This window comes from Physeter macrocephalus, chromosome 1 (assembly GCF_002837175.3).
Source record: "Physeter macrocephalus isolate SW-GA chromosome 1, ASM283717v5, whole genome shotgun sequence".
Taxonomy (NCBI): domain Eukaryota; kingdom Metazoa; phylum Chordata; class Mammalia; order Artiodactyla; family Physeteridae; genus Physeter; species Physeter macrocephalus.
In genome coordinates, this window is record NC_041214.2 from 73727830 (window position 1) to 73750652 (window position 22823).

Here is a 22823-nt window from a genome sequence, read left to right on the forward strand (position 1 = left end):
ATATATTGAAGAATCCTTGCATTCCTGGGATAAACCCCACTTGATCATGGTATATGATCCTTTTAGTGTGCTGTTGGATTCTGTTTGCTAGTATTTTGTTGAGGATTTTTGTGTCTATGTTCATCAGAGACACTGGCCTGTAGTTTTCTTTTGTTGTGACATCTTTGTCTGTTTTTGGTATCAGGGTGATGGTGGCCTCGTAGAATGAGTTTGGGAGTGTTCCTCCCTCTGCTATCTTTTGGAAGAGTTTGAGAAGGATAAATGTTAGCTCTTCTCTAAATGTTTGATAGAATTCGCCTGTGAAGCCATCTGGTCCTGGGCTTTTGTTTGTTGGAAGAGTTTTAATCATAGTTTCAATTTCAGTGCTTGTGATTGGTCTGTTTATATTTTCTCATTCTTCCTGGTTCAGTCTCAGAAGGTTGTGCGCTATTCTAAAAATTTGTCCATTTCTTCCAGATTGTCCATTTTATTGGCATATAGTTGCTTGTGATCTCTCATGATCCCTTGTATTTCTGCAGTGTCAGTTGTTACTTCCCCTTTTTCATTTCTAATTCTATTGATTTGAGTCTTCTCCCTTTTTTTCTTGATGAGTCTCAAGATGTTTCTTGTTTCTTGAGGTAGGATTGTGTTGCTATAAAGTTCCCTCTTAGAACTACTTTTGCTGCATCCCATAGATTTTGGGTCATTGTGTCTCCATTGTCATTTGTTTCTAGGTATTTTTTTATTTCCTGTTTGATTTCTTCAGTGATCTCTTGGTTATTTAGTAGTGTATTGTTTAGCCTCCATGTGTTTGTATTTTTTACAGATTTTTTCCTGTAATTGATATCTAGACTCATAGCATTGTGGTCAGAAAAGATACTTGATTCAATTTCAATTTTCTTAAATTTACCAATGCTTGATTTGTGACCCAAGATATGGTCTATCCTGGAGAATGTTCCATGAGCACTTGAGAAAAAAGTGTATTCTGTTGTTTTTGGGTGGAATGTCTGATAAATATCAATTAAGTCCATCTTGTTTAATGTTTCATTTAAAGCTTGTGTTTCCTTATTTATTTTCTTTTGGATGATCTGTCCATTGGTGAAAGTGAGGTGTTAAAGTCCCCTACTGTATTTATGTTACTTTCGATATCCCCTTTTATGGCTGTTAGCATTTGCGTTATGTATTAGATACTCCTATGTTGCGTGCATAAATATTTACAATTGTTATATCTTCTTCTTGGATTGATCCCTTAATCATTATGTAGTGTCCTTCTTTGTCTCTTGTAATAGTCTTTATAGTCCAGCTTTCTTTTGATTTCCATTTGCATGGAATAACTTTTTGCATCCCCTCACTTTCACTCTGTATGTGTCCCTAGGTCTGAAGTGGGTCTCTTGTAGACAGCATATGTATGAGTCTTGTTTCTGTATCCATTCAGTCATTCTCTGTCTTTTGGTTGGAGCATTTAATCCATTTACCTTTAAGGTAATTATCGATATGTATGTTCCTATTACCATTTTCTTAATTGTTTGGGGTTTGTTTTTGTAGATCTTTTCCTTCTCTTGTGTTTCCTGCCTAGAGAAGTTCCTGTAACATTTGATGTAAAGTGGTTTGGTGGTGCTTAATTCTGTTAACCTTTGCTTATCTGTAAAGGTTTTAATTTCTCCATCTAATCTGAATGAGATCCTTGCTGGGTAGAGTAATCTTGGTAGTAGGTTTTTCCCTTTCATTTCTTTAAATATGTCCTCCCACTCCCTTCTGGCTTGCGGAGTTTCTGCTGAAAGATCAGCTGTTAACCTAATGGGGATTCCCTTGTATGTTATTTGTTGCTTTTCCCTTGCTGTTTTTAATAGTTTTTCTTTGTATTTAATTTTTGATTGTTTGATTAACATGTGTCTTGGCGTGTTTCTCTTTGGGTTTATCCTGTATGGTACTCTCTGTGCCTCCTAGACTTGATTGACTATTTTCTTTCCCATGTTAGGGAAGTTTTCAACTATAATCTCTTCAAATATTTTCTCAGACCCTTTCTTTTCCTCTTCTTCTTGTTGGACCCCTATAATTCGAATGTTGGTGCATTTAATGGTGTCCCAGAGGTCTCTGAGACTGTCCTCATTTCTTTTCATTGTTTTTTCTTTATTCTGTTCCCTGGCAGTTATTTCCACCATTTTATCTTCCAGGTCACTTATCCATTCTTCTGCCTCAGTTATTCTGCTATTGTTTCCTTCTAGAGTATTTTTAATTTCAGTAATTGTGTTGTTTGTCACTGTTTGTTTGCTCTTTAGTTCTTCTAGATCCTTGTTAAATGTTTCTTGTATTTTCTCCATCCTGTTTCCAAGATTTTGGATAATCTTTACTATCATTACTCTGAATTCTTTTTCAGGTAGGTTGCCTATTTCATCTTCATTTATTTGGTCTTGTAGGTTTTTACCTTGCTCTTTTGTCTTTCCAGAACAGGAAAGCCAGTGCCTCTCCTTGCAAGGCATGCAGAAATATAAGAAACCTTTGGAGAATTGTCTCCTAAGATTTTGATTTTTAAATCTGCTGGTTACTTTTTTCCTTCTATTCCAGTAAATTTATATTTTTAAACTATTTTTTAACTTATTTAATAATAACACTAAGAATATTAATGTATGCACAGCAACACGGAGAGTGACTTGTTTGCCTGCTACAACTTCATGAAAATAAGCCTTCCAATCATGGTGAAAAGAAATCTTCAACATACCAGGTTCCTACTCCTAGAAAAGTTGATGGTAAAATATATTAAGTATCAGAAGTTATGGCCTTGCTTATTTTTAAGTATTACTATTGTTTCATCAGAAAATATTTACTCATCCTTTATGTGATTTTAAAAGACAAGTGTTGTTGGCCTTCTAGCTTAAGATGGTAGACTGAGCACAAGCATCTCTCTCCTCCTTCCTAAAATGGAAAATATTAAAAGAAAAAAAAAACCACCACATCTCTGGGAAAAGAAAGATAATTTTTTCATGAATTCATTAAAAATGGAAAACAAATGGGATATGATTGACAGGATGAAAAAAAATGGAGATTCAGAAGATTATGTAGAAATAAGAGCCATTTTTCACCAAAGAAGTCTGGAGAAAATCCAAACTCAGTAATAAGAAATAAAAAGAGCAAGAGTGATCTCTGAGGCTACTGTCAAGGTAATTAATAAAAGGATTGCCTATAGAACATCTGGGCCACTCTCCTCAACCCCTCAAAGTACATAGAAATGTTGGCAGGAATTATTTATGCTCCAGTGATAACCCTCAAAATTACCAGAGTTCCTAACATTGTATGTTGAAGCTGGAGAGAAAAGCAAAAAAGAGCATGAAGTAATTCCAGGCCTCCACAACAGTGGAGGTTAATAAAAAAGAAAGGCAGTGCCAGCCAGAAATGAAAGCTTTCATTGCCCAAAATAAACCCCTTATGCTCCTTACAGGACAGACTAGCCCAGAGCTTACAGTCAGCCCTCCCAGTTAGGGGAGAGACCTGTTAGAAAAAGCAATCTACCTAATTGCAGAAGAAACCCATACCAGCTAGCTATACCAATCACCATGATTATTAATTAAGCATTTGTTAACAAATATAACAGAGAGCCAAAGATTATCAGCATTTATGAAAAGCTAATGGTATGAATGAAAAGAACAAAATGAGCAAAGACAGAATAGACCCTAGGAGAAACAAAGATAATGTACGGGATAGAAAAAAAACCTTCAAAGTATTCTAATTAGTATCTTCTAAAACATGAAAGGATATTACATCCAAAAATGCCCATAAAACAAGAATGGGCTGCTGTGAAAAGAAAGAACCAATGAAAGAATAAGAGTTCTCTCAAATAATCCCCGCTTTTTAATTTAAAATTAGTAAAGAATACTGGGCACGGTGGGCACACGCCTGTAGTGACAGCCACTCAGGAGGCTAAGGCAGGAGGATCTCTTGAGCCCACGAGCTCTGTACTGTAGTGCGCTATGCCAATTGGGTGTCCACACTAAGTTGGGCCTCAACATGGTGACCTCCCAGGAGAGGGGGACCACCAGGTTGCCTAAGGAAGGGTGAACTGGCCCAGGTCGGAAACGAAGCAGGTCGAAAGACTTTATCAATGATATATAGAGAGGAGAAAGACAGAGGGGCAGGGGATGGGGAGAAGACAGAAAGGATGGTAATGGGGAGAGAGAGAATACCTTAAAAAGTGGAATAAAAAATTAAAATGAGAGAAAAGTTAAGAAATCTGGAAGACTAAGCATCCACTAAAAATGAGCAACAGATGGGGAGAGTGGTGTGAGAAAAAAAATTGAAAAACTAACAGAAAAATATTTTCCTGTTATGAAGAAAGAGTTGAATGAAATAATTGAAGGAGCTCACCAAGGGTCAAACAAGAAAAATGAAAAAGGATAACACACCCAGATGCACACATGAAAGTTCTGAAATCCCCCAAATAAAAACATTGTCCCAAAGCTTCCAGAAAGAAAACAAAAACCAGGTTCCCTATCTGGAACCAGACCTCTCATAAACAACACTTTAATCTGGAAGAATATGAAACAATGCTTTCAAACTTCGACTGTAATTCAAATATGGGGAAGAATAAATATGTTTTAAACATACAAGGACTCGAAAATTTCAGAAAACATCAGTTCTTGAGAAAAAGTTTCAAAACATATTCCAGAGAAATGAAATAAGAATCCAAGGAAATAGAATGACAAAAGATACATGAAAGAATATTAAACCAAGAAACAAGTAAAACATGTAGCTAGGTTGAAATTATTGCTGGCAATTGGCTGTACAGTTTAATGCAAGTTATAAGAAAGGAGTTCTCTTCAAAGTAGAGACATAATATTAAAAACAAATAACAACCCAAAACTATAATCTGTGATTTCAATAATAAATGAAAGATGGAGAAAGGAAATACAGCAGTAAAGCATGCTAAAAGTCATAACTATTTTAGGAAGGAAAAAATAATAGTAACTAATCTTCAGTATTCAGAGAGATAGGAAGATTAGAATTTCTTTTGAATTTAAAAATAAACAAAATAATTTAAATTAGAATATACATACTACAAACAAAGAGGAAAAAAGGGAAAAAATTCAGTAAAACCAATGAAAGAATAGAAAGGCAAAGAGAATACCTACCATATGATCCAGCTATTCCACTTCTAGGTATCTACTCAAGGGAAAAGAAAGCGTATGTCCATACCAAGAACACATATGTTCATAGCAGCTTTATCTGTAATAGCCCCAAACTGGAAACAACTGAAATATTCATCAACAGGTAAATATATATATAAATTGGTGTAGACACATACAATGGAATAGTACCACTTAGAGATAAAAAGCCAAGGTCAGCAAACCATCCTACACCTGCTACTTGTTTCTGTACAGCTCACGAGCAAAGAATGGCTTTTACATTTTTTAATGTAAAATGGTTGAAAAATCAAGAGAAAGTTTCTATTTCATGAAATATGAAAATTCTATGAAATTCAAATTTCAGTGTCCATAAAGTGGAACACAGCCACACTCATTTATGTGCATATTGTCTAGGGCTGCTTACACTCCACAGTGGCAGAGTCAAGTTGTTGCAACAGAGACCGTATGGCCAGCAAGACCTATAATATTTACTATCTGGCCGTTACAGAGAATTGTGTGGGATACAGCTAGGTAATACTTCAGGGAATTGCTTTAGCCTTCAAAGTTGAAAACTAATTAGCTAAGCATCTTATCTCAAGAAGTTAGGAAAAGAACATCAAAATAAATCCACAAAAATAGAAGAAAGAAATAGTAAATGTGAGAGCAGCAATTAATAAAATAGAAAATGAATTCACAATAGAAAAAAATCAGCAAGAGTTTATTCTTTTCAAAGAGTAATAAAATTCATTAACTACTGGCAGGACTTATCCCACCCAAAAAAGAGAAGTCACAATAACCAATATCAGGAATGAAAAGCTACAAACACTGCAGCTATTAAACATATAATAAAATGATATTGTGAACAACTTTATGGTAATAACTTTGAAAATTTAGATGAAATGGAAAATTTTTCCTAGGAAAAAATATATAACTTACTAAAACAGACTCAAGAAAAAAATACAAGATCTTCATTGTCCTATAACCAATAAATTGATTGAACCAACAGTCGAAAATCCTCCTCAAAAAACTCCAGATGTCCAATGGCTTTACTGGTCAGGTATTTGAAAATTCAAGAAAGATATAATTCTGGTGTTTTACAAGCTTATGCAGAGTGCAGAAAAATAAGAAACACAAAGATCATTTTATAAAAGTAGATGTAACCTTAATAACCTGATAATTTGATGAGGGCAGGAGAGAAAAAGAGAATTATAAGCATAGATGCAAAAATTGTATAAAAATATTAGCAAACAAAATCTAGATACATACAAAATGTAATATGTAACAAACAGCTGTATTTATTACAGGAATGTAAGTTTGTTTTAACTTTGAAAAAGCAATCAATATATTCAATTATATTAACAGACTGAAGAAGCTACATCGTATCAGTGAGTGCAAAAAAAGCATATAATAGTCAACATTCATTCCTGATTAAACAAATTAAAACAACCTCTTAGCAAAGAATGAAAATAGATGGGAACTCACTTAATACTATAAAGAGAATCTCAAAAAAACACTATAGTAAACTTGATACTTAAAGATAAAACAATGAAAACTTTCCCTTTAAGATCAACCACCTGCAAGACAAGGGTACCTGCAATCACCACTGCAATTCAGCATTGAACTGGAGGTTAGATAACAAGGACAATACAGTAAGAACAAGGAAAGTTATAAAGATTGAAAAGGAAGACACAAAACTGTTATTTGCAAATGATGTCAGTGAAATACCTAGAAAGTAGAATCTACAGATCAATTGTTAGAATTAATAAAAATTTAAGCAAGGCTGCTGAATACTTAATATACAGAAATCAACTGCATTTCTATATACCAGCAACAAACCAAAAATGAAATGCTTTAAAAGGAGATAACACTGACAGTAACATTAAAAAAAATAGCATGTATCCAGGAATAAATCTTATAAAAGATATGCGAAATCTCTAGGGGAAAATTGCTTCAATAAATGCAGCTGTCGGGTATCCATAAGGGAAAGCATGTTATTGGACCCTTACCACAAACCATACACAAAAATCAGTTCCAAGGGGATTAATGATCTTAAGGTAAAAGGATAAATCTAAAGAATGAGGAGTTAGCCTAAGGAAAGAGAGAGGGGAAAGCATAGATTCGTAGCTAAAATATGGCCTATATATTATATTAAAAGCTTTTTCAAACAAATAAGAAAAAGATGGACATCCAAGGTGGTGGAGGGAGCAGTCAGTTCTTCTGACATTACTCTTAACGTTTTCAAAATTCATGAGCAGGATTTTAAAACTCTAATTGTTACCTTATATTTTGCCGTTCTTGATCAACACATCTTATTTGTGATGCAAGCATTTTTTTGTGAACCTTAATTTCTTCGGTCCGTTCTTCCATAGCAGTGTGTAATTGCTGTTTTCTTTCTTCCAGAGAAAGAACTTCTTCTGCCTTACTGTGAAGCATTTCTCGAATACGTTTAACCTCAAGTTTTAAAAGATTGTCTTCTATCATCAAATCCTATCAACATAACAAAATCGTCAAATATTGAAATAATCATTTGCATATCCAAACCAAAATATGTTTCCTTTTTATTGCTACGAAAGTCAAACTTGAAAATATAACTTTTTCTAATTTGATCACTGACCAAGATATTGATTAGGGTTAAATTTAAATTGCTCTGAGTCATGACTGATTTTCCTTTTATTTTTATTTTAAGGAAAGGGTTTATGGTTATTCCAAGTCTTTTATTATAATTCAATTTTAAATTCAAGTTTACTGAAAAAACAAAAAGAAGAAGTTATTCCTAAAATTGAAAGTTACAATGTCCAGCAAATATATGAAGCCCAATGGATGAGCATTTTTATATTCTAAACTAAATCTTACAAAATAATGTGTAAATACATTTTTATTTTAAAACAGTTCAGTCATGAGTAGAGTGCTGACACAAGATCACACTAATAGATCAATTTTCAGAATAGAAAGCCCAGAAAAAACACTCCAGAATATAAGATTTTACCAATTCAAAACAAAGCTTGTTAGCTGGAGAAAAGATTAGATCCCCATATCTCATATGTACCAAAAATAAATGCCAGATGAATGAAAGAACTTAATGTAAGAGATTAAACCAGTGCAGCCACTAGAAATAGTAAATATTTGTTTGATTTTTAGTGTGGTGAAAAAGTTTCTAAGCATAAAAATTATACAGGGAAAAACACTTAAACAGATAATGTTAAAAAAAAGTTTTTATGTCAAAAAAAACTGAATAGAAATTTAAAGACAATGGGACAAATATTTATGAGTTAATATTTTAACATACGAAGATCTTTTGCCAAGCATTTTAAAAATATAAACCACCTGGGGACTTCCATGGTGGCGCAGTGGATAAGACTCCGCGCTCCCAATGCAGGGGGCCCGGGTTCAATCTCTCGTCAGGGAACTAGATCCCACATGTGTGCCACAACTAAGAGTTCGCATACCACAACTAAGGAGCCCACGAGCCACAACTAAGGAGCCCGCCTGCCGCCACTGAGACCCAGCACAACCAAATAAATAAATAAACATATAAACCTCCTAATGGAAATATGGGCAAGAAAATGAACTAGAAATCCAAAAGAAAAATTATGGAACATAACATAATAGAAAAAATGTTTAAACATTTTAATTGAAACATAAATATTTTAAATTGTATATTTAAACATAAAATGTTTTAAAATGTCACCAATTTCTAAAGTGCAGACTAAAAACAATGAGATACCATGTTTGCCCATCAAATTAACAATAATTTTATAAATTATATTATCCAGCCCTGGTGGTGGTGAGTAAAATAGAATGCTTACACACTGCTGATAGGAGTATTAATTGAACCCTCGAGAAGGCCATTTGGCTTGAAAATAGTTTCAAGACACCAAAAATATTCATTCTTTTTGAACCATAATTATACAGCTAGAAATTTATCCTAGAGATACATGAACAACTGTACAATGAAATATGTGCACAGTACATGATAGCACCATTTAGAATAGCCAAACACTAGAAACACATATCCAAAAATAGGAGATGGTTAAATAAATTACGGTAACTTCATGCAATGGACTGTAGGAAGCCTTTAAAGATAATGTTTAGGAGACATGTGCAATATACTTTTAAATTTTTGAATACAATATATAAAGCCAATTTTCTTTAAAAGACTGAAAGAAAATAATATACTGTAACACTATCTTCTGTACAGTGATTATAGTGACTTATTTTCTTCTTTATAATTTGGTATTTAAAATTTTTCTACAATTAGCATGAAAATATGTGGTTTTTAATATTATATATACATATGATTTTATTGCACCTGTTTCAAAGCTTTGGCTTTATTAAGTTCTTTCTCTGATCTGTCATTGAAGAGATTTAGTTCATTTATTTTGGTCATGAGGGACTGTTTTTCATCACAATTTTTACTATTTGACTTCTTGATAAAGTAAAGATCATTCTGTAAAGAGGAAAAAAGGGTACATAAATACATATTTTAAATAACAATATTAAGTACATACTACTAAACATGATTTACATTAAACTATATGCTCCATTAAATATTTATAATAATATAATATTATAAATCTCACCCTTCATGCTCTTATGTCTCTAATAGAATATACATGGATATTCACATAGAAGCATTTTCATTTTTATTATCTATTGATGTTTGGGTTCAGTTTGAGTTCAATAATTCTAGGAAATATTATGTATGATTACAGTTCAAACTGAATCATTAGGTGGTTGCCATTTATGGGGAGAAATGGGAGGGTGGAGTTCAAGCTTTGGTTAAATACATGGTTCACCTTCCGGAGTTCATTATTTGATTGAACCCAAGTCTCAGAAGGTAAAAACATTAACAGTCTGAGAAAGCATAGGGCTTGGTTAACTACAAGCTCTGGAATCAGACAGCCTTAATTATATATTAGCCATCCAACCCCAGGGGGCAACATACTCTTCCTCAGTTTCCTCATTTCCAAAATGGAGATGATAACAATACCTACCTACCTGGGTTGTTGTGAGGGTTAAAGAATCTACTGTCAAAGAATATGTGCACCAATGTTTGACACAGGGAAGTGTCTATTATTATTATTATTATTACATATATAATCACATATTGCTGGAGAGAAAAATGCCAGATAAGATCTAATTCCACTGAATGAATAAATGGGTCATACATACTCAGATATTAGTTTTCTAGCTTTATACCAGTGTGTATCCTCCCTCCCACTCAGAAACAGAACAAGGTTTGTTCCCTTTGTCCCCCCTTAGTCCCTCTTAGGGGACATAAAGCAAAAAGTTTCTATTGCCAAGATCTGTCTCCCTTCTCTCTCTCTCTTCCTCTGCCCCTTCCTTCTTCCCTCTCCTGCCCTTCTCACTGCCTGTATTTCTCTGAACTATCAGGACTTAAGATTGAAACAAGACATTAAGAATTTTTTTTCACATAAAGATGTGATTTCATAAAATTACCTTTTAGAATGAAATTTTTAATTTAAGGTAACTTTCAACCAGAAGAAATTTCTCTATTTCTTATTTCTTAAATTTCTCTTATTTTGAATAGTCTCTACTATTCAAAATAAGAGATGGAGTGGCATGGGAAAGAGAATGCAGAATGACTTTACAATCTAATGCTACTATTGAGAAGAGAAAACCTTCATTAGAAGCTTAACTAGCTTTAATATCTTTAAAAATTCACTTGCATTTCTATTAATTTATTGACCTCTCTGTCAAAATCAGCTGGGATAGGCATACGTACTAGCCTACTGCATAATGGACAGAGCCCCAGGGTAGCTAAAAGGGGGAACACTAGAACCATCCTCACACAGGAAAACAGACACAATTCAGGCTAGGGTCAAAAAACATGTCCAGGGCTTCCCTGGTGGCGCAGTGGTTGCGCGTCCGCCTGCCGATGCAGGGGAACCGTGTTCGCGCCCCAGTCTGGGAGGATCCCACGTGCCGCGGAGCGGCTGGGCCCGTGAGCCATGGCCGCTGAGCCTGCGCGTCCGGAGCCTGTGCTCCGCAACGGGAGAGGCCACAGCAGAGGGTGGCCCGCATACCACACACACAAAAAAAAACCAAACATGTCCAGATACAAATGTCACCCTCCTATTATTCTGTAGCACTAATATTCTCATATTCTATGTAATTAAAACAATACCATTTATTGAGTACCTACTAAAAGCACTGTGTTAAGACATACATTGCTTCTAATTCTCCCAAATGCCCTAAAATAATATTAAATATTTTCCATTTTAAAATGAGTAAACTAGGACTCAGAAAAGTTAAAATAGCAATGGTATAACCTTGACATTCAAAACCGGTTCTGCTCTTTTCCACTAAACCAAGGAAACAGTCTTTTAAAAATTTAATCAGGCTACAAACCACTCCAAACCAATATTTTGTCATGTTAATTTTTTTTTCTCCCTAATTTAAAAAAGTAGTAGCTCCCTTTCACCTTTGTAGCCCTGAAGGAATTCAGGGCAATTCTTCTTAAAACCACTAGAGGACACTCATCACTAGGCTTTCCAGCTGTTAAACATTTAAAACCTTTGGAGTTCTCCCCCTATTCAGGTCCGTGTTTTCACTCCTTCACTCTTACTTCCCAGTTAAACTTTAACATAGGTTTTATATTACATAGGTTCCCCTAACACAGGTTTTATATTACCATAAACATTAAAGTACCTAAAGATGAAGAACATCTTTACCGTATTAACAAAATTGAGTCATCTGAAATATGTAACTAAGTAAATATTTGAATAACAATAGATGACCCATAAAAGAGCAGCTTCTTTTAGATGCCACTTCAGAGATAAAAAGCAATCAAGTTATTATCACAGATATATAATAGAAAACTGGAATTTATCAATTTTTTAAATCATGTATTATTTAAGACTATTTTTAAGTCACATGGACCACGGATCAAATCCTAGCTGTAATCGTGGACAAGTTACTTAATCTGTAAAACAAGTATTAATATCTTCATCACAAGACATTTATAAGGATTAAATGAAATAAAATACTAAAGGCATATACTTAGCATACAGTAAATGCATAATCAATGGTAATGTTACATTCTCATAGTCAGTATAGAAATATAAGCATTAGCTCATACATTTGTTATCTATATGGGTAGCTTGGTAATTATCCTATCCAAAGTCAAGTCTTAGGAACATGTTGACTTAAAACAAAATGATGACTAGGATATTTGAAGCATAAAAAGTATTTTAGCTAAGTTACATGAAGCTTCTTGATCTGTGTTTCCAAAAGGTTAAACGTAGATTTTTTCTCTTCCAATGTCTTTTGAAGTTCAACAGTTTTTGCTTCAAGGGCTTGCTTTTCTTCTGAGTTAATTTCTCCCTTTAACCGTGACATTCGGCGTTCCACTTGTTGAATGTAAAAATCCTGTTACAGGTTTTAAAGATAAGTTAGTAAGGAGAAACAGTTAAAACCATTTCTATAAATGCAAAAACACTGTAAATACTTTCTTATGAATTTGGCCTGATGTCACCATTTACTAAAGTCACTTTCACCCTTCAGTAATTTATAGGATGAAATCCTTCTTACTGTAAGGGGAGAAAGAGCAAACTATTCTTCAACAACCAGAGTACATGATAGTAACACAGAACTAATCTTCTGAAAATATAATAAAGCAGCTAGGTGGTCATTTATCATACACCCATGATGGAACATCAGTAAATCCACTGGATTTACATGGACATGGATTTTTTGAGGGTACATTTTCTAAGGAGTACAAAAAAAGAATCATAAATTGTTAGCCATGAAAGTCTCAAATATGATGAACTTCTAAAGAATTATTCTGAAAATTATACTTTAGCGTCTGTAATTTTGAGAAACTGAGAACGCATTAGACGGGGAAATTAAGATGTAGAGAGGGAGGACATTAAGAAATTAACATGAGACAGAATATATAAATAGAACAAAAAAGGAAAAAATTTAAAAACATTTTTTGGTCCTGGGATGGGGATGGGGATGGGGATGGGGATGGGGATGCCGATGTTTGCACAACATACAGTCTTAGGGGTTTGGGGGGTTTTTTGTTTGTTTGTTTGGTCACACTGTGTGGCATGCGGGATCTTAGTGCCCTGACCAGGGACTGAACCTGCACCCCCTGCAGTGGAAGCGTGGAGTCTTAACAGCTGGACTGACAGGGAATTCCCAACATACAGTTTTTCTAGGTTTCAGACATCCCATTCCTTGTTTTGTTTTACTCCAGGTCCAATTGCTCCAGGTTCCTTTAAAGCATGGTCTCCCTCAATAGAGCTGTCGATCCTCTTCTCTATTTATTTCAGATCAAGAAAAAAAATAGCTTTTAAGGCCCCCTCACCCTTCGCTGACCTAACATGATATCCCATCTTCAGCATCTATCCCCCCACCCCAAGAGTTCTTAGAAATCTTTGTTTTCTTAGGACACTGCAGTATCTTGACCATCACAATTATAACAAATCAATATGAAGGCATTCATAAGAGTAACATCTACCTGACTGTACATAATTTCTTGCTGCTGTAAGGTTTCAAAGTCCAGTTTATGTAACTGATGGTTGAGGTGCTTTAGAGAAGAACGGGTTCCTTCAATTTCAGATACAACAGCTTTTTCTTTCATTGTCTCAGTCTGTAATTCCTGAACTTTCTTAAATAGCACATCCTTCACTATGTTCAACTGAACTTCTACTTCCTGATAATAAGAATAACAATGATTAATGAAATATAATACCTTGTAATGTTTTATTGCATGAATATTATAATTTGAGGGTCATAAATGAACCCTTATTTTAGCCCTTAAGAATATAAAGCCCTTCCCACAGTTTCAGCAAATCCCCAACACTGCTTGTAGTCTACTCTAGTCTAGTAGACTAGAATAGTAGTTTTCTATTCCTGTGTCATGCACCTTGATCTGTCATCTTAATTCTATCCTATGTCACCTTAGCCTTAGAACTTGACCATTCCACTGGTTTCCTTAGAACATAAAGTATACTGAAGACACACAGCTTCTAAGCTCACAAAGTTTACTAAAGTCTTGAGAGTGTTAAGGGAAGAAATCTCCCACCTTCTTTTTGGCACTATCCAGTGGTGAGCAGATAAATGTTTAACCATCAGCTTTCTAGTAGATGGGAGGTTACGGGAAAGAGGCTGATTTCTATGATTATTTTATTCCCACTATGGCCAGTTTCAAGCTACTAACATGATTCCTCTAAATGCAGAGCTAGGAAGAGATATGCCGTAGCAGACCATTATGCAGTATATCTACTAGACAGATATAACAGATGTTAATAGTCTTAAGTAACCTTAAAAGCATAGATAACAGTAAAAGGCAGTAAAATAATTTGGAAGTGATATGTGCTGAGTACATATTACTTTTATTTTTAATATAATTTATTTAATTGTAAGTCTATATAATTTGATTTTTAATAGTAGCTATGTTTAGCAGCTGACTTTAAAAATTCCAGAAAATTTAACTATCAGCTCTTGTGAGCTGGTGAGAGCTGGCCCCAACACACTACTGGCACTATCACTATCCCTTACTCACACCTTGCCTGCAGTTGACTTCCCTACATGTGCAGCCCTCTAGGAAACAGAAACCGGTACCCCATTCCCACTTCTCCTTTCTCAGGAGGCAGGTCCATCTTGATCTCACAGTGTCACATCAATGTATTCTAGGTTTCAAACAGATCTCCCATGCCAAGATCTATTGAAAGCTCTAATATTAAAATGTTGAAATAATTTCCCTCTGTGCTCTTATACCCAGAGAAGCATATTTCCCTTTGGCATCCAACGAATCTCAATATGAAACAAAAGAAGTCTGTGACTGGCACATTTAAATTTTCACAAATCAAGAAATATAATCTGATATAACCTTATAAAATGCATTATTTTTCATATAATAGACAATTTTCACTGGGTTTAAGACCTTCTGAGACTACTTGGCAGAGTTTTAAAGTCAGTGCTTGGTGGTGAATAACACAGCAACATATATAGAGTTGAGAATTTTTTCTAACAAAAACCTCATTAACTACAAAAACCAAGATTATGAACCCAGCCCTGCTACAGCACAATCAGTACACATGCTGCCAATCTTATTGTTTTCTAATTCAGCTAATTTCTTTAAAAATATCACTAGTTTTTAATTATGTCTTCAGAAGGTATATTTCATATAAACTTCATAGTCTTTACAGACTTCTAATAAGTTCTAATACTATCCTGTTCCATGTACTACAGAAAATCATGCTCTTGGGAAAAAAATCCACAACTTTTTTTTTTTATAATGTTGTATGATTTGGACTCAAATACCACTCAAGTCAAGATTGTTGCATGACTTCACTACTCAGGAATTTTAAACATACAACAGCACACTGAGGAAGCTGGATTCTGTCCAAATATAAATGAAACCATACTTGATATAAGCCTCAGCAAATGGGGGATTTTACCACCACTTTCAGCTACCCCTCCTCTTGCCCCATCAAAAAAAAGAGTAAAAGAAGAAAGTAGTGCCTACAGTGATAGGTCACACAAATCATTTTGAAGTTTTCAAAGAGGGAACGGTGAACCAGCCTTTTCCAGTTCCTCAAAATCGGCTTTAATTCTACTAGAATGCCAAAGAGGTTAAGGTAGAAGGGGTATGCCAGTGAAGTTAGTAAAAGTGTTAGCATTTAAAAGCCTGTTTACCAATAAATGGTGCCAGACTGGAAGAGGTTAAAGAGATAGCAGATGATGAAGAAATACATGCAATGAACGTAGACCACTGGGGGAAACTTGATCACAAACAGAAAAGATGATAATCAGGTGGAAATAAGTTGTAAAACAGGGGCATTTTTCAAGATGCATTTGCAATATAAGAACATATATACAGGGACTTCCCTGGTGGCGCAGTGGTTAAGAATCCACCTGCCAGTTCAGGGACACATGGGTTTGATCCCTGGTCCGGGAAGAGCCCACATGCTGCGGAGCAACTAAGCCTGTGCGCCACAACTACTGAGCCTGTGCTCTAGAGCCCGTGAGCCACAACTACTGAAGCCCGTGTGCCTAGAGCCCGTGCTCCGCAGCAAGAGAAGCCACCGCAATGAGAAACCCGAGCACCGCAACGAAGAGTAGCCCCTGCTCGCAGCAACTAGAGAAAGCCCACGTGCAGCAACAAAGACCCAATGCAGGAGTAGCCCCTGCCCGCAGCAACTAGAGAAAGCCCACGTGCAGCAACAAAGACCCAATGCAGCGAAAAAAAAAAAAAAAAGGTATATGAATGGCAAACAGGGACAGGGACACAGTAGGCATTGAGAAGACATGGAATTTAAGATAGAAGGGCTATACCTTTAAAAGAAGACAAAGTTAAATGCTGAAAGTGAAGCAAATGGAGAATTAGGAGCTGAAGATAAAAAGAGGTCCAACAACTCAACAATCTAATTACAAATGCAATCACTCCAGAAATCAGAGCCTCTTAAAAGACCTCCTTCTCCTCTGATCTCAAGAGTCTAATTTATTCACTATTGCTAAATTTGCTGTGATTTTTTTTTAAATTTATTTATTTTTGGCTGCGTTGGGTCTTTGTTGCAGTGCGCAGGCTTCTCACTGCGGTGGCTTCTCTTGCTGCAGAGCACGGGCTCTAGGCATGCAGGCTTCAGTAGTTGTGGCTCACGGGCTCTAGAGCGCAGGCTTAGTAGTTGTGGCGCACAGGCTTAGCTGCTCCGTGGCACATGGGATCTTCCCGGACCAGGGCTCGAACCCGTGTCCCCTGAATTGGTAGGCGGATTCTTAACCGCTGTGCCACCTGGGAAGCCCTGCTGTGATTTTTTTTAAAAAACCGAAACTAAACTTACTTTCACACCTCTTTCTTCCTCCCTTAGCATGTCTTCCAAGTTGGTAGCTTTCTCCTCTACAGACGTAGTTTTCTCAGTTATCTGCGTTAATTTTTTTCTTACAATCTGATTATGATTTTTAATTTTGTGTAACCTATAGAGAATTTATAAGGAAAAAATAGAAAACATGTCTAAAAGATATTTAATGCAAACAAATAAGGAACAGTTTATCCTAAGATTTCTTCATATAACTTGAAAGTTTCTTTTGCCATAAATCTTTTTATTACCAATGTGTATTTAATAAGCCATAAAAATATTGATCCTAAGTCTTTGTACTGAAAAAGCCAGGAAAATTTTTTTAAGTTTAATAATTTAGTAGCTATAATTTTAGTTATTTAACCCAAAAATCCAATAGTCAATAATTTTTCTAGAAATAGTCAAAAACTATAAACATATTTAAATACCTTTTTTCTTACCTTGTTGTTTCTTCATTAATGTCCTTCTTTATTTTGGAAATATTTTTCCTCAGAGCTTCTAAATCACTGGAACTTCTATTCACAGTGGCTTTTAAAGAATCCAGCTATTAGTTAACAGAGAGAAATTATATATTTACTCTATACCTTATAAATTAATATCATTTCTGAGTTCTATTATGAACACATTAATTTCTAACCTACATCACAACCACAAACATAATAACCATGTTGCTGTAATACATATTTAACAATTTTTCTTTTTGACCTGATATTAAATTTTAAATAACTTGTAAATCCTGGCATATTATAGAGACCTACATATATGAGTTAAAAGTGCATAGAACAAAAGCTTCACAACATTGTATGTGGCAATGATTTCTTTGATATGACACCAGAGGCACAGGCAACAAAAGAAAAAGTAGACAAATTGGACTTTGTTAAATTAAAAACTTTTGCACAACAAAAACAGTAACAACAGAGCAAAACGGCAACCCAAAGAATGGGAGAAAATATTTGCAAATTATATATCTGATAAGGGATTAATATCCAGAATATATAGAGAACTTCTAAAACTCAACAACAACAACAAAAACCCAGCCTGACTCAAAAATGGGCAAAGACCTTGAATAGATATTTCTCTAAAGAAGAGATGCAAAAAGGCAAATAAGCACATGAAAAGACATTCAACATCATTAATCATTAGGGAAATGCAAATCAAAACTACAGTGAAATACTACCTCACACCAATTAATACAGCTACTATCAAAAAACCCCAAAATAACAAGTATGGACAAGGATGTGGAGAAATTGGAACACTTGTGCACTGGTAGGGGGAATGTAAAATGGTACAGCCACTGTGGAAAACAGTATGGCAGTTCCTCAAGAAATTAAAAATATAATTACCATATGATCAGCAATTCTGAAATAATTGTTCACCCATGTTCACAGCAGCATTATTCATAATAGCTAAACATGGAAGCAACCCAAGGCCATTGACAGATGAATGGATAAGCAAAATGTGGTATATACACACAATAGAATAGTATTCAGCCTTAAAAAGGAACAAAATTTTGACATATACTATAACAGGGATGACCCTTAAGGACATTATGCTAAGTAAAATAAGTGAAATAGGCCAGTCACAAAAAGACAAATACTTTATGATTCCATTTATATGAGGCACTTAGAGTAGTCAAAATCACAGAGACAGAATGTAGAATGGTGGTTTCCAGGGGCTGGGAGTGGTTTCCAGGGGCTGGGAGGAGGGGGAAATGGGAAATTATTGTTTAATGGGTACAGAGTTTCAGCTTAGTTAACAGAGAGAAATTATATATTTACTCTATACCTTATAAATTAATATCATTTCTGAGTTCTATTATGAACACATTAATTTCTAACCTACATCACAACCACAAACATAATAACCATGTTGCTGTAATACATATTTAACAATTTTTCTTTTTGACCTGATATTAAATTTTAAATAACTTGTAAATCCTGGCATATTATAGAGACCTACATATATGAGTTAAAAGTGCATAGAACAAAAGCTTCACAACATTGTATGTGGCAATGATTTCTTTGATATGACACCAGAGGCACAGGCAACAAAAGAAAAAGTAGACAAATTGGACTTTGTTAAATTAAAAACTTTTGCACAACAAAAACAGTAACAACAGAGCAAAACGGCAACCCAAAGAATGGGAGAAAATATTTGCAAATTATATATCTGATAAGGGATTAATATCCAGAATATATAGAGAACTTCTAAAACTCAACAACAACAACAAAAACCCAGCCTGACTCAAAAATGGGCAAAGACCTTGAATAGATATTTCTCTAAAGAAGAGATGCAAAAAGGCAAATAAGCACATGAAAAGACATTCAACATCATTAATCATTAGGGAAATGCAAATCAAAACTACAGTGAAATACTACCTCACACCAATTAATACAGCTACTATCAAAAAACCCCAAAATAACAAGTATGGACAAGGATGTGGAGAAATTGGAACACTTGTGCACTGTTAGTGGGAATGTAAAATGGTACAGCCACTGTGGAAAACAGTATGGCAGTTCCTCAAGAAATTAAAAATATAATTACCATATGATCAGCAATTCTGAAATAATTGTTCACCCATGTTCACAGCAGCATTATTCATAATAGCTAAACATGGAAGCAACCCAAGGCCATTGACAGATGAATGGATAAGCAAAATGTGGTATATACACACAATAGAATAGTATTCAGCCTTAAAAAGGAACAAAATTTTGACATATACTATAACAGGGATGACCCTTAAGGACATTATGCTAAGTAAAATAAGTGAAATAGGCCAGTCACAAAAAGACAAATACTTTATGATTCCATTTATATGAGGCACTTAGAGTAGTCAAAATCACAGAGACAGAATGTAGAATGGTGGTTTCCAGGGGCTGGGAGTGGTTTCCAGGGGCTGGGAGGAGGGGGAAATGGGAAATTATTGTTTAATGGGTACAGAGTTTCAGCTTTACAAGAAAAGAGTTATGAAGATGGGTGATGGTGATGGTTGTAAAACATTAGGAATATATTTAATACCACTGTATACCTGAAAACAGTTAAGATGGTAAATGTGTTACATTATATGTATTTCACCACAATTAAAAAATTTTGAGGAAAAGAAAAAGAAGTACTCTTATATGCTACAGCTTGTATGAACCTTGAAAGCATTATGTAAGTAAAAGAATCATGACACACACAAAATGCACCATATTGTATGATGTCCAAAATAGGCAAATCATAGAGACAGAAAGTAGATCAGGAGTTTCCAGGGCCTGGTAGGAGGGGAGAAAGGAAAGTGATTGCTAATGGGTATGGGATTTCTTTTTGAAAGACAAAAATATTCTAAAACTAGATAGTAGTAATGGTTTCACAACTCTGTGAAATAGTAAAAGCCATTGAATTGTACACTTCAAAAGGGTGTATTTGATATGTGAATTCTATCTCAATAAGCAAATTATAAATGAATGAATACCTGCATTCTTTTCTGCAATTGGTTTAAACTTAAAAAATTTTGAGAATGAGCTATTAGCAGTGACATTTAATTTATGCAAGACAGTCACTCATTTTACTTTTTCAAGTTCTTAATTATTCTCTTCAGACAGAAAAAAAATCTTTCCTTCTTTATCAGCAATATAAAGTATAACAACTTATAGAATAAAATGCTCTGCAATATTCCAGTTTCCCACCCAAATAGCAGTAACTTCAGATAACATGGCCTCAAGGCACAGATTTTGTAAAGATCCCTTTATTGCTAACTAAGGGGATTGCTAACTCTCCCTATGGAATAATCTAGTTGGCATGTATGCTCAAAAAAAGAAAAGAACAAAGCAGGAGAATTTTATTCTCTCTTAGTCTGTTTAAAGACATTATACCACTACATTGTCCCCCTACCACATTGAAATATTTTCCCTTAACAAGGTAAGAAACTGAACTTCAGCAGGTAGTTCCACCTAGAATTTGAGAGTTAAAACCACCATACACATGTAGCACTGGAAGGACACTTCAAGTTATCACTGATGTCAATAATTCATCTTCACATTTGCTCATTTGCCGGTTATCTTATAATTATGATTTCCAGCCTAGACCCTTCAGGAGCCTTTTGCCTTGGGTCACTTACAGAACACTATGTGTGACAGTCAAGTTGGGCACTGCACAACTCCAGGGGGAGCCCTTCACACCACCTGTGATGTGAATGACAGTCCCCTGTTGCCTTCATCCAAGCAAGGTCTCATTAGAGTATCCTAAAAGTGCCACAACATGAAGGGATGTAACAAAAAGAACTAGAAGGCAGTTTCTTAATCAAAGGAAAGGCTTTATGCTTATTTTATAGAAATTTGTTATAAACACACAAACACACAAACCAGTCTTTTTAGTTGACATACCTCATCCTTCAGCTGAATTCTCTTAGTTTCATGACATTGATATTCCGTTCTACATTTTAAAACTTTACGATCAGCAACAGAAATTTTTTTCTCATACTCTGTGTTATTTCCAATCTCACTTTCCAAAAACTTGATCTTTTCCTTAACCAAATTTTCTTTTTCTCTTATTTCCTGCTTTATCTTTGCTAATGCCTAGGATTTAAAATAAATGTTAAATATATATTTAATATAACAAACAAAACTAAAACTAAAAGGAATTTAGTTTTTCTATAGCATTTATTTTACCAAAACTTAAGAAAATGTTTTTTAAAGAGACTAATTTATATAAATAAAATAAAATATTAATATGCCACACACTAATATCTATAAGCTCATTTTTTAAAGATCTCTGTATTTTATTTCATCCATCTGGTACTTTGCTAAAGGAATGAGAAAAATATCAATCTTTCATCAACAAAAGGTGACATGTAAAAAATATAACAGTATTGAATAGTTTTCACACGGAAAGTTGGATTTCAATGAAATTTTCCAAATATTTCACAAGACCAGTTTCTTTCATTTTTTGAGAATATTATTTTTGTTATTGGTTTCAGTAGGAATGTCTTCACGCAGGCTTTTCGCTAGTCTTGGGGATACAAAATAACTAGAATATACAACGTAGTAACTGAGGTATGGACAAAGTATTAATACTATGGGAGCAAAGAGATAATGAAATCTACCCAAGAGAAATCATTAAAAGGCTTTACCTAAGAGCCTTCATTTGAATCGGGCCTAAAAAGATAAATGGGGATGCATAAATACTCTAACATGGTTAAGGTGCAGGGTGGGAGGGTGGGGATGGAATGGGGACATAATAAGAAAGGGTGGAGACAGATGATAGGGATTAGGCTGGAAAGGTAGAGGTTAAGGCCCAATGGTGAAGAATTCAATTTTTCAAATGCCATGTTAAAGAGGGTCAGCTTTTAAGCAACATGGAATAAAGATTTTAGAGCTGGGGAATAAAAAGATCATATGTGGTTTTTACAGGTGATTCTGATGGCAATATGTTAACTGAATTGGAAGGAGAAGGAAAATTTACCCTGAAATATATTTCTTCCAAGTTTTCTGAAATAGGGTCCCATCAAACAACTAATCCCAGGAGATTGGGTCAGGGGAGAGTATGTGTTCTAAAATCAGTAAGTTTTAGAAATGCTGCATGTAATATTGTACATATTAGCATATTAAATCCATATATATCTGAGATTTACTGCATTTTAAAAAACATTTTAAATTTGTTTAATCTAGTATTCCCATCTATATAACAATTAACATTCTATAATTGTAACATTCCATCTATCTACTATGTTCATTCAACCATAGGAGGTCAAAACTTCCTAAGTTTATATGTGTCAAATGATTATTCTGAATTTATTGCCTTATATTAATTTTTCTACCACTTAATCAGATGTTTTAATTCCTACTTCAGCGTTCACATTTTTTAACAGGGCAATCTATTCACAGTTAAGTTTTCATACAGGTGATGCCACAGAAAT

General features: G+C 34.6%; 1 protein-coding gene across 1 annotated transcript in view; it reads right to left on the bottom strand.

The window, feature by feature from the left end:
* CCDC39 (coiled-coil domain 39 molecular ruler complex subunit) overlaps positions 1-22823 on the bottom strand; it is a 46469-nt gene that overhangs the window by 11728 nt on the left and 11918 nt on the right. Inside the window, exons 7-13 of the mRNA XM_024124199.3 lie at positions 21292-21483; positions 17368-17471; positions 16913-17045; positions 13585-13779; positions 12324-12488; positions 9406-9543; positions 7375-7583 (exon numbers count right to left, since the gene is read on the bottom strand). Coding sequence (XP_023979967.1) covers positions 7375-7583; positions 9406-9543; positions 12324-12488; positions 13585-13779; positions 16913-17045; positions 17368-17471; positions 21292-21483 — 1136 coding nt within the window. The remainder of the gene's footprint in view (positions 1-7374; positions 7584-9405; positions 9544-12323; positions 12489-13584; positions 13780-16912; positions 17046-17367; positions 17472-21291; positions 21484-22823) is intronic.